Below are 12,820 nucleotides of genomic sequence, written 5' to 3'. Positions count from 1 at the left end.
AACAGTCTGACTGGGTTTCAGAAAAATAACTGACTTTTTAAACCTGAGAACAAAAAGAGAAGACTGCCCTGTCCTGCTCTTTCAACCCTGCAGTTGCTTTTACCTCTAAGTTCCACTCTCTCCAGCAATGTATTTACATACATCACCACTTTCTCAAGGCTATTTCATTTCCCTAAACTTCCCTAAACAGCATGCCCAGCTTCTCTGCGAATACTTGACTGCAGTTGGTCCTCACAAGTATAAACTAAAGAGTGTACGATACACTTACTAGTCTTAAATTCAAGAGGAGCCACTTACACCAGAAGTAAGTGAGGAATTTCAAATAAGATGTGCTGAAATACCACTCAGTTATTCATGCAATCACCACATTATTGACTTCTTACCATTCTCAATTTCCTGGCCCTCTGATTTAGACTGTCAAAATGCTTATTTTTGATCTTGCAATTGGAATCTCCTGATCCTTGCAAATGACACCTAGCTAGATAGAGTGGTTTGGCTGAAGCTACTTAGTTTTACCTAATACTACACGTCCATCTTAAGGCATCTTATTGATGTGCATCTTGTAGTATATCAATGTACAGCTGGTCTATATAAGGAGTGTTTAATGCCACAGAGAAACAGGATGATTATGCTTGAGAAGAAGGTTCCAGGTTTGAGTCCCAGCTCAGGCAAGGGAGTCTCCATGTTCTCCCTGTTCCTGCTGGGTTCTCTCTGGTACTCCAGCTTCCTCCCACCGTCCAAAGACATCAAGAGGGGACTAGGCTGATTGATACTCTAAATTGACCGTAGGTGTGATTGTGAGTGTGAATGGTTGTTTGTCTCTATGTGTTGGCCCTGTGATGGACTGGTGACCTGTCCAGGGTGAACCCCGCCTCTCGCCTGTAGCTGCTGGGAGAGGCTCCAGCCCCACCCCCTCCCCATCCTTAATAGGAATAAGCAGAAGAAAATGGATGGATTATTATTATCATAGCATTATCATATTGAGTTTACATTGTGTTTTACTTGGCTTTAAGTTTTAGGTTGGGATGGAAGGCTGGATAGACTCTACAACACATTTCGATTTAACATGTAGATTAAGAGTTCACACTTAGTTTTAACATCCATCCATCCATCCATCCATTTTCTTCCTCTTATCTTGTTAAAGGTCATGGGGGGGCTGGAGCCTATCCCAGCAGCTTTCGGGGGTGGGGCGGGGTTCACCCTGGACAGGTCACCAGTCCATCGCAGGGCCAACATACAGAGACAGACAACCATTCACACTCACAGTCATACCTACGGTCAATTTAGAGTCTGGATTAACCTGGTCCCCTCTTGATGTCTTTGGACTGTGGAGGAAGCTGGAGTACCAGAGAGAACCCATGCCTCCCTAGTTTTAACATTTTACATTAAAATTTATATTCAACATTTAGCTTTAACAAGGCGGCACAGTGGCACTGTCGCCTCACAGCAAGAAGGTTCTGGGTTCGAGCTCCAGCATCTTTCTCCCTGTTCCTGCTGGGTTCTCTCTGGTACTCCAGCTTCCTCCACAGTCCAAAGACATCAAGAGGGGACGAGGCTGATTGATACTCTAAATTGACCGTAGGTGTGACTGTGAGTGTGAATAGTTGTCTGTCTCTGTGTGTTGGCCCTGTGATGGACTGGTGAAGGCTGCTGTAGATAGCAGTAGACAATAGATGGAAATGGATTTAGATTTAACGTTCATTTTTTACATAAGAACATACATTAGATGATTACATGTCACGTTGTATTACATGAATTTCTGTCGCAAATGTGAGGAAAATTAGCTAAATGTGAGATAAGTGAGCCAAATGTTGAAAATATGTTCGAAAATTATAACTAAATTTTACATTAAGCACCCCATGAGCTAAGTGGCAAAGGAAAGTCATCTCATACTTCACTAACAATATGGAGCAAAATATAAACTGAATTTAGATATTTGTGTGCTCATCTCCCAGTATTATTGAGGACAACATGGCAACCGTGAACACGTGACAATTAAATGAACCAAACGCATGTATATGTCATGATATACATTTATTTTGCAGAAAATCCGGAGGGATGAATCAGGAACAGAGGAGGTAGAAACTGGAGGAGAAACAGGTGCATCATGTGAGTGGGACGTCAAAAGCCCTGCACCTGATGAGAAATTAAATATTTCATTTGTTAAATTGTTTACAGCCTTGATATCCTTAACCAGCATGGCAGTATAAATTGCACTGCATTACATAATAATTCACTGATTCCATATTTGATTTTAGTATTAACTAAACAAAAAGACACTCACTTACCTGAGAACTGGGTTATTCCAGTCCATTCCTCACTTTGTACTCATGTACATCATTACTGTGCTGCTTGAAGAGCTGCAGATGGAGAATGAACAAAACTAGTCAGTAAGTTTTGTTGTATTACACTGCAACTCATAAGAACCAGATATTCAAATTACAGCCTTGCAGCCCTACAGCATATAAATGTAAGTCTTTAATGTTTGTGTCAATATTTCAATGTATCCCATGGCCATATTATTTTCATTAGTAAATGGCTCATTTTCATTTACATGTTGCCTACAACATTTCCAACAAGCAATAAGATGCACCACACTCACTTTAGGCTCAGTCACAAACTGGCCCCTATTTTGTGTTTGTAGTTTGTGTGTTTGAGTGGAGACTTAATCAGCTGAAGGGCATCTATCATGTAACAGGGAGGAGGAATAAACCATAAAACCCCTCATCAGTGGGTGCGCGTCAAGGCCAGTTCCACCCACACTACAGGCTCTTAGTAAGTTGGAAATGGAGGAAACGTCATTCAAAAGTAAGTCACTTCTTTGTTAAATGTCCATTGCAGGTGTGCACATTGACATGAGCTGTATTATCTCATAGTCTTTATCTCAGTATGTGCAGTGATGATAAAACTTCAAAATAAAGCTTTGTTTCGAAATGCACTTGACTGTTACACATTCAGCATCAGTGTAACATAATCTTTTTTAAAGCTGGTTCTGTGTTCATTGTATTGTGGATGCAGTACAGGGACTGAGAAAATGTTGAGCAAATGGAAAATAAGGCCTTTTGCTGAGTGTGCTGCATATTGCAAACAGTACGTCAATGGCTCCTGATTCAGATTCATCCCAATAAAGAACAGATGAATAGGGCACCTCTTCTTATTTGCATCTGGACACAGAGATGAGCTCAAATACTGTCACAGAGCTTTGAGTACAGCTGTTGATCATCTATTTGTCACGGACAAAAATCTGAAATATTCAGCAATAAGCAACCATCAGCTTGCATATGAATGGGATTTCATTGAAACCCTGGAATACATCAGCCGATGCTCATCGATTTTCCGCGAGCTTAAATTCTCTGTCATAACTCATATGAACATGTACCAGGCCCCAGACGAAAGCAGATGTTCCGAAGGCAAGCCCCACTCGCAGCCAATTGGGGTTGACGGTGTCGCGCTTTGAGCTTGTGAATGCAGTCCTGGATCCAACTGTAAAGATAAAACGAGATTCATGATATGGTGTGGTGTCTCATGTTGATACAAAATGGGTCTTCAATTTTACGAAGGCTGTCATCTGTTTCCCCACTCATTTATTCCGATTTACCTTATGATTTGATTGGTTCTTTAATTTGTCATTTAATATGTCGAAAGGTTATTTGAACAATGGCTCACCTAGTTGCTCGAAACTAAAAATGCCGAGGATAAGAATAATCGTGCAAGTCTGCCTTTTTTTTGGAAAGCTTTAGAAAGAGACATTGCTACTTTGTGATTAATGCTACACGAATGCTAAGCTAAGGTCAGGCTTCAAAACAAACAGGAGCTCACAAGCAAAGAGCAAGTGAAAACACAGGTTTGTCAAAATAACAACAACAACAAAACAACTCACAAATGTGAGACAAGGCCTAATCCTCTTACCTTTGCTGATGAAAGCGGCTCGCGTTAATAACCGGTTCAAAGTCATTTCAGCTGGACGATTCTCCCACACACAATCCAAACACTGCGATTGTTTAATCGTCCTGGCAGTGCAAAGTAGCTGATACCAACGTCATCGATGACTTGACGCAGCGTCCTCCGCACCCGTAACAATTCAAATTCCATTCCGTAGTTTTTTTTTTAGATTAATATTACCACATTTATTGTTTTGATATAGAAATTTGTTATATGGAATAAATAAAATTACGTGCCGATGCATTTTCACAACTTTAATTTGCACATTCGAGATGACAGATTTCCAGCACTTGGCCCTCCAACTCTTTATTTGGTTAATGACTTAATCAAACATTGGATCAGTCACATTAGTTTACAGAAACATACTGCCACTTGTTTAACACGCAGGCTCAGATGGTAGCTTGACCCGGAGAAGCATTACGGCCATTTTGCTCGCAAGGGGGCCTGGGCTTCAACACGTGAGAGTGAAGAGCGGAGGGGAGCCTGAAGAGCCTCAAACAAACCTGGATCTTTAACTCCACCTGAGTATTATTCATGTTTGAACCGACAGAGGCATAGGAAGCCAACACAATGCCCACAATCACTCTACCGCCGAAGGAGAATGCTCTCTTCAAGAGAATATTGGTAGGCTACATGCCTAAGTTAATGTTAGCTTGCTAGGTGAAGCTAGTTTGCTAGGTAGCCGTCAGTTGTAGCATTCAGAGCAAGTAGCTCGGGAGTTGCTAGTGACTTATCTAAACATTACGCACACCTAACTCACTATAATCACTATGTCTCTTTTATAAACCAGGGGTCTCAATGCTAGATTGCTAGGTTGTCCACAAATCACTCGATGTTCTAGCTATACTTTGGTCTGGTAACACATTCAAAGTAAATCAATGACAATGCTTTTAGACACATGACAGCCTTGCACAACTTCGGAGGATAGTTTAGTTAACGTCCACTTCGCGGTAAATGGTTGCAGCTGGAGAACTCCTTTTGTTACACTGTTTATTAAATCGAACAACATTCAGCGAAGTAGTTCTAACATTAAGTTACTTCGTTTGAGTAGTTCAGTTTAGCATGCTTCAAAAAGTATAGCCAATGTTAACCCCAAATTGCCGGAAACTGGTGTGTCAAGACGAAATCAAGGTCTGTAAGACCATCGTGACAATGAAATTATTCGATCTCTTGTCTTTTTACAGTATAGCAGTTCATAGGCACAGTTTCAAAACTCAAAAGATCCTAGACTTGTTTCACACAAAAGTCAGTCCCGTGTGTGGCTCCCATTTCTCCACTCAGTTGTTGACGGCAGCGGTGGTACTAAACCGATGATGTTCTAATATTTAGAACTGTGTTTCTCTTGTTATGAGGTGATGCAGTGCATGCATTGTAGTGGGAGTTGGCAAGGTTTCCAGTGAGCTGCTGCTGTCTGCACTGAGCCAGGCCCAGCCAGCTGGCTGCTTGTCTGACCACATCTCGTCATCGTTACCTTTCTCTCCTGTGTTGTCTGTTCTATTTATCTCAAGGGGACAGTTTTCTTATATGGACAGTAACGTGGATCAGATTCCATAGTAGATGGAAGTTCCTTCTGCTCATCACTTGAATTATGTCTCTTTCATACATGCATACCTTGCTGTGAATTTAGAATTAGGGCAACAGAAAGTAGCTGGCTGATGGCCTGTTACTTTATTGTTACAGAGATGTTACGAGCACAAGCAGTACAGAAATGGACTGAAGTTCTGCAAACAGATTCTAGGAAACCCAAAGTTTGCTGAGCATGGAGGTAAGTGACAAGCTGTCTTGATCTGACCATTCATGCTGGGAGGAATCATGAACTGTCATTTTTGGGGTTGCATGATATAGATTTTTTTTACCAGTAATACAGTAACCAAATATGACCTGCTTTTCAGGGCCAAAACTGATACAATGAATCAGTAGTGTCACACTTTTGTAAAGTCCCTAACCTGTAGTTTATGCACAAATGAGAGTAAGAGAGTCTGAGATATAGTGATCAAAGATCAATGAATTTATATTTATGTTCCATAACCCTGACCTGCAGATTGAACTGATATCCCTATTTTTAATGTAATGAAACAAAGAACATTTCTGATGCTTTAAATGTGTCTTTTATCTTCTGGTGACAACAATGTCTCAGATGATGTAGGTAACAAATCTAGTAATCTTTAAACTCAGCTTTTGCCCCCATCAGAACCCATTGCCGTGTGCATGTGCATGTGTAGTTTGGCTTCTTTGCTACATCCCAGAGTGCAGAACACACCTTCTCAAACTTGTGGAGTACAGGGAAGGACTGGGGCTGGCTCACATTCCCTAAACGTACATCTTTATTGATTTTTAAACATGGATTATCATTTGTCCTGCAATGATTTGTTACATCTTTCAAGTCTTTAAACGACTTCCCTCCCTCCGCCCAACCCTGTACATAGAGCCATAAGTTTAAGAAAAAAAATGATACTTTGATACTTTAAAATGAAAAATGAAAAACAAAAACAACAAAAAATATGTACAGCACACCTGCATTTGCAGTAAAAGTGGATACATAAATGATAGACTGAAATGAATAGGAGAGAGGAAAAAAAGGGAGAGAAACGTATGCGTAGACTATACATGTGTCTTGAAAAATAAGGAAAAGAGAATATTTATGTATGGAAACCTAAAAAGAAAACAAACGTAAATTATATTACCTGAATAAAACATAAATGAAATAGAATTAAAAGGGTTCAGTCTTACTTGGTAGATGTTACTTCTAAGGAATTAGGAGATAAGGTCTTGATTCCAAAAATATGATAAATGAATTCCATTTGTTCTGAAAAATATGACTTTTTTTGTTGGATTGTATATTTAAGTCAATGAATAAGCAAGGAGACAGTTCATGAATCCACATGTTCAAAGAAGGACGATTAACACGTTTCCAGTGTCTGGCAATAAGATGTTTGGCATCTATGAAGCAGAGGTTAAGCAGCTTACGCTCAGTGTTTCTGTCATCAGTCTGAGTGCGCACAGCTCCAGGCATGCAGGGATTTTTTTTAATGTATTATGGTGGAGATTGTGTCAGTTATTTTTTTTCCCATAATTCTTGTAAATGTTTGCATTTCCAAATTCAATAAAATAGGGTTCCCTTCGTCGTTCTGCCTTTTATACAACTATCAGGAATATTAGAATTGAATTTGAGTTTTTAGGAGTTATATATGTTCCCATAAGCCCATTATAGTGGCTCAGTTTCAACCTGCTTTGAACAGATAGTGTATGTGCTTTATCACAAGCTTTTCCCCTCTCCTATTCAGTAGTTTCTCTTTGAAGATCCTCTATCCATCCATTTTGTGGTCTGAAGATTCCAAAGATGTCTTTACCAGTTTCTTGTATAATGCTGAGATCTCACCTTAAGAATATGGGTCTGATGTTGCCAGCTTGTCAGTAGTACTTAGGGGAGGACATTGATATGATTGTAACCGTGAGTGAATGGAACTCCATATTTGAAAATATTTAAACATATTAGTTGGAAGGATCCCAGATTTTTCTTTAAGATTGTCAAAGGACATGGGGGGGGGGGGGGGGGGGGGGTCTGAATAAAGATTTGCAACCTTCTGTATCCCAACTGAGCCCAGAGTCTGAAACCAGAGATCGATTTACTTGGTATAAATAAAGATTTGCCCCAATGGGAGCAAATGATGATATCCCAGCCAGCACTGTAAACATTTCCTGTGATGCATGCCAGGCTATAATTGTAGTTAACAAACGGCCCAGCTGTGTTCTGTTTAAGTCTTTTGAGAGAATCAGAATATAGGTAAGTATCCAGTCTCCTGGTGCCATTTTCTTCTTTCTGGACCCATGGTAAAGTGTGAGGGTTACAAAAACTAATAAAGGCAGCTGCCCTAAAATATCATAAAATATTGGGTAGCTGGAGCCCCCCTCTTTCATGTGGAAGATATTGCAATGTCAAGCGAAGTCTTGATCTCCTTTTTGTTCCACATACATTTTGTGAACATTTCCCTCATATTGGAGAAGAATGTTGGTGGGGGATGTATTGATTGAAATAAATATAACAATTTGGGAAGAACATTCATTTTAATAATATTAAGTCACCAATTATTATAAAGGGGAGGTTCATCCATTTGGCTACACTGATATTCATATTCACTCATATTTTTCATTTGAGGTGTAATGATAATTTCTAAATATGTGAACCCATCTTTAGCTACTGTTAATGGCTGCTGGATTGTTGGATTAATCCTTTCTTGCCCATTGAGAAAAAGTATTGATGACACAGGTATTGTGTTTTTTAGGTCTGAAAGATATATTATCTCATGCTTTTTTTTCTGAAATATGAACGCTCTCTATCCCTACCCAACAAACTTCATGAATTTTGTGTCATGTAGCCACTTTGGGTATAGCCTCCATCTGTAAATGGGCTCAAATGGACTCAATTTTATAGAGCGCTTTTCTACCTTAGCAGTACTCAAAGCTCTTTACAGTGTCATCTCATTCACCCATTCACACACACACACACACACTGATGGTGGAGGCTGCCATGCAAGGCGCCAACCTACTCATCAGGAGCAATTATGGGTTCAGTATCTTGCTCAAGGACACTTCAACATGGTCACCGGGGTCGAGGATTGAACCAGCGACCCTTTGGTTGCTAGACGGCCACTCTACCTTTGAGCCGTGCCGCCCACGTATGTCAGGCTGTCTTTAAGGCCCTCCTAATGAATTTGGATATGTTATTGACTAATTTAATGGACCAGGATCCAAAATTACAATGGATTCGTAAGTAACATTATGTATCTGAGAGAATAAATCATTTGAAATAAAAATAATCTATACTTGAATATGAATTTGTTGATGAGTAAAAGCATGAAGATTCTGATTTATTTGGGTATTTTCTCCTCCATGGATCACATAAATTCAGGGCTTGCATGAAATTGTGTAATGTTTTCCTAGCTACTTGTCTATGAGTATTGTCTGTACCTTTTAGTTTGTTGAGATTTGTCACCAGGGTTGTGTTGAAGTCCCTTCCAATGAGAAGATGGCCCGACATCTGAGCTAAAAGTAAAAATAAGTCCTCCGAAAATTTAGGGGTTATCGGAATTTTGTCCATACGGATTTACAAGATTTATATTAACATCACTAAGCTTTCCCTGGAGTATTAAATATCAGCCGGCCTTATCAGGTGTAACCTTTCATACTTTGAATGGGTCAGATTTGTGAATTAATATTAACACGAGGGGTGCAACGAAATAGTCAACTCACGAAACGATACGAAATACAAAACAGGGCTCACGATACAAAATACTCACGATACGAAATAAAGATGAAAGAAAATCAAAAATCAGAAATGCAAAAATTTAATACTCTTTATTTTCTTTCTTAATATGCAGACATCCAAGTTATTGTCGTGTCAGTACAAAATAAAATGCTCTTTGCTTAGAAAAAAACGAAATATTTGTATATATATATGTACAGTACTATATATATATATGTGTGTGTGTGTGTGTATATATGTATATATATATATGCATTATATATATATATATATATATATATATATATATATAGTACTGTACATATATATACAAATATTTTGGAATAATTTGTTTGATGAAGGAGCATCCGCTTCCTGACCTCGTCTTCCTCCATTTAGAAATAATTGTTTTGCTTCTTCTTCTTGTACTATGTGTATACAGTAGGAAAATCATCAGTGTTAGTGATGCGCGGCGCCGCTTCACATTGTTTTATTTTAACATTGATTTTTATTTTGTGCGTCTTTTGAAATTTATTTCACAAAATTTCATAACACTCCTAATTAACACCCCTCTTTCTTCTTTGGATTTTCAATAGGTCACAAATTAGTAAGTGGGTTCCTTGTAGAAACACAACGGATGATTTCAGTTGCTTAATTCTATGCATGACCTGTTTCTGTTTTGATATTTTACCGAACCCCCTTAAATTCCATGATATGAGTGTTATCTTTATGTACAGGAAAGGACTGAGGCTGGCTAACATTTCTATCACAAATAAATTGCCTCAGAGTTAGTTTTGGGGCTGTGTCAGCACCTCTTCAAATGCATCACACTAATGGAAAAATGGACCCTAGTCCAATTTCACAGAGGTACATTGGTCTTGCATGCTTAATTGAACGTTATGCCAGAACGACACTGGAATCAATATATGGACCGATATTCCTTATATTTTGGTGGGGTGCAGATAGATTGACAATCAGGAATCAATGAGCCCTCAACTATGGTAACACTATTCCCACAATTTAGAATGTGAATTATGTCAGTAGTTGTTTTGTGGTTTATAGTTCTATTTTATCCCTGCTGACCGCCAGAGGGCGGTGCTTAAAGCACTGAACGTACCCTTCACGCATGTGCAATCTGAGTATGAATACCAACAACGTCCCCTGTGACCCCTGGATGACCCGGGAGAGGCAATATCTTCTGGTGTCATTAGGGGTTCTGTTCCTTTTTTTTTTCTTGCATGCAGTCTGTATGCATCTGGTAGCATCGGCTAACCGCTCTTCTAAACTTATAAGACCCTGATTTCTTCGGTCTACATTTCTCCTCGGAACCATCGCTGGACACACTGTGCCTGTTTTGGTCAGAGCAGCAAAGCTCGCCCTCCAAGGGCTGCGACAGCTGTCTGTCTTTGGTTTGTTTTCCAGCATCTCACGGTAACTAGTGCCCTGCTTACTTTGTGTCAACAGTTGTCGGTGTAGGCAGTGTCTGCGCTCCCTCCCCCCAACGGCTGTTAATTTTGTTTCGCTCTGATTAGCTTGCTTGAGTTCGCGGTGGTATTCGCGAAGTATCTTTACTTACGGCTGTGTAAGTTGCGGTCACTGGCGGTGTAGGTAGCATTGCTCTCCCCGCTCCCAGTATTGCAGTGGCTAGTTTTGTGTTAAAGTTGCTTTATTTCTCATTAAGAAAAGAGGAGAACAATTCCTGCCGGAGTGTTCGCGCGGCGGCTGTTCTTTGTTAAGTTCTCTGGTTTGCTCGGAACCTCTGCTGGTGAAGGTAGCGTTCGCGCCCCCTCTCCCAGCCGATGGTGCCCTCCTGCTGCCGTGGTTGTGCTCACGTTTGGCTGACAGGAGTCTTATTCACCCCTGTGTACGCCAAATACCGTCCGTCACGAGCCTACCTGAGTGCTGTTAGCGCTAACCTTCCGACCTCTCCTGAGTAGGCGGCACTGCACCCCCTTCCCTCAATTGAAGTGTTTTATTGCTGAATATCATTTGCCACTATGGATGGTAGTTATTGCTGTGTTGGCTGTGGGGCTCCTCTGCAGGCCGGTGATGGCCATGACCTCTGCCCAATGTGTCTTGGTCAGGATCATCTGATTGAGGTGATGTCTGACAGTCAATGCATGAATTGCAGCTACATGCCCTGAGGGCTGCTAGATTGGCCCAGGTGGTAGGTGGGCCCTCAAATCAGCTACCTCCTGCTCGCTTCACGCATTCAAAATGCAGGGTTGAGTCTGCTGCTGCTGCACTCTCCAGGAAGAGGGCGAAATCAGGATGTAGGCTTTCTTTGGAGGTAAGTCTGTGGAGTTGGCTGAGATGAGGTCCCTTCTGCAAAATGGTCGCTCTGACGCCCCTCTGGAGGTCCCAAGGGAATCCACCCCACCAATGCCTGTGTTGGATCCAGAAGATGACGATATCTCTCTGGCAGCTTCGGCCTCTCACTACCAGGACGAAGATGGGCACAGGGCCTCTCAAGCCTCAGACCCTGGCTTTCTGTCCTCGGCTCAGAGCTCTTTGAGTGAGGCAGGTGATAGCTCCATGCAGGCCATTCTGTGTACAGCCTTGGAGTGCCTGCAGCTGGACATACCACAGCAAGCTGAAGCGGTATCTGAGAGCGCCTTCTTCAGGCGCAGGCAGGCCCCCAACCCTTTTGCTGTCCCCCCCTCACAGGAATATCTGAGGGAGTTAAACACTTGTTGGAGGGATACTGGGGCTCTTTCACATCTCTCAGCTGATGGTTGAGCCCTGGCGGCCATACATGATGATGCAGGAGCTGGGCTGGACCCCATGCCTGCTGTTGAGCCAGGCGTCGTATCCCTCATCGTGTCTCCCGACGAGGCGCTCCGGGTGGCTGTCAGGTACCCTCGACCTCAATGTAGGATCACGAACGACCTTCTCACAAGGGCTTACAACGCTGGAGCACATGCTGGCCGCATTGGCAGCTCCTTGGCCCATCTTATGTTTGTGCTCTCCACTTCCCTGCAGGAAGGGGGGCTGAGGCCTCCATCATTGGCTTCAGCGATGCGTCTCTGCAGGCTTTCGCTCTCATGTCCAGGGAACTCGGGCGGATGATGTCCTTTCTGGTCCAGACTCACCGCCAAGTATGGCTTGCACAGTCCCCCCTGACGGAGGCGTGTAGGAGGACCCTCCGCAGCATTCCTGTGGAGCCTACAGGCTTCAGTTACGACGCCGGCCCCCGTCTCCAGCCAGGTCAAAATGACCATCATCAGGGACCCGGCAAAAGCCTCAGCACTAGACCAGGAGTTAGCCACCCTCCTGGCCAGGGGCGCGATCGAACCAGGACCCTCTGTTGCACCCCAGGGGTTTTTATTCAAGGTACTTCCTCGTCACGAAGAAAACCGGTGGATTTCGGCCCATTTTAGACCTGCGGGGACTCAACCAATATACGAATATCTTACCATTTCACATGGTAACCAGAACGGAGGTTATGCAAACCGTTGCCCATGGGGAATGGCTAACATCCATAGACCTGAAGGAAGCCTACTTCCATGTCCCCATCGCACATCACTACAGGTGGTTTCTGCGCTTTGCCTCCCGAGGTCACCATTGGCAGTTAAGGGTGCTTCCATTTGGGCTCTCCTTCTCGCCGAGTGTTCACGAGGTGTGTTGCGGCAGCCC

At 42.1% G+C, this 12,820-nt stretch overlaps 2 protein-coding genes across 2 annotated transcripts in view; one reads left to right on the top strand and one right to left on the bottom strand.

Moving 5' to 3' along the window:
* Positions 1–2,017: 2,017 nt before the first annotated feature.
* On the bottom strand, positions 2,018–4,074 carry ndufc1 (NADH:ubiquinone oxidoreductase subunit C1). The gene is made up of 4 exons (XM_086222753.1): positions 3,910–4,074; positions 3,380–3,483; positions 2,289–2,360; positions 2,018–2,136 (listed from the first exon to the last, which is right to left on the bottom strand). The coding sequence occupies exons 1-3, from the start codon at positions 3,953–3,955 to the stop codon at positions 2,301–2,303; spliced, it is 210 nt and encodes a 69-aa protein (XP_086078879.1). The 5' UTR covers positions 3,956–4,074; the 3' UTR covers positions 2,018–2,136; positions 2,289–2,300.
* Positions 4,075–4,078: 4 nt separating this feature from the next.
* LOC147250465 (N-alpha-acetyltransferase 15, NatA auxiliary subunit-like) overlaps positions 4,079–12,820 on the top strand; it is a 30,689-nt gene continuing 21,947 nt past the window's right edge. The window contains exons 1-2 of the mRNA XM_086222750.1: positions 4,079–4,566; positions 5,623–5,707. Of these exons, the coding sequence (XP_086078876.1) occupies positions 4,513–4,566; positions 5,623–5,707 (139 nt within the window). The 5' untranslated portion in view covers positions 4,079–4,512. The remainder of the gene's footprint in view (positions 4,567–5,622; positions 5,708–12,820) is intronic.

The sequence above is a fragment of the Aulostomus chinensis genome, chromosome 13 (assembly GCF_037954235.1).
Source record: "Aulostomus chinensis isolate RoL2024-O1b breed Wild chromosome 13, RoL_Achi_v1.0, whole genome shotgun sequence".
In the NCBI taxonomy this organism is placed as follows: domain Eukaryota; kingdom Metazoa; phylum Chordata; class Actinopteri; order Syngnathiformes; family Aulostomidae; genus Aulostomus; species Aulostomus chinensis.
This window is presented reverse-complemented; position numbering and strand designations above follow the sequence as displayed.

Bases quoted from the DNA above. Each gene is read 5' to 3' on its own strand.
- ndufc1 (XM_086222753.1), bottom strand. From the start codon at position 3,955: ATGACTTTGAACCGGTTATTAACGCGAGCCGCTTTCATCAGCAAAG. The intron at 3,484-3,909 runs GTAAGAGGATTA...TTATCTTTACAG, and splicing joins AGCCGCTTTCATCAGCAAAG to TTGGATCCAGGACTGCATTC. The intron at 2,361-3,379 runs GTACATGTTCAT...CTCCATCTGCAG, and splicing joins CTGCTTTCGTCTGGGGCCTG to CTCTTCAAGCAGCACAGTAA.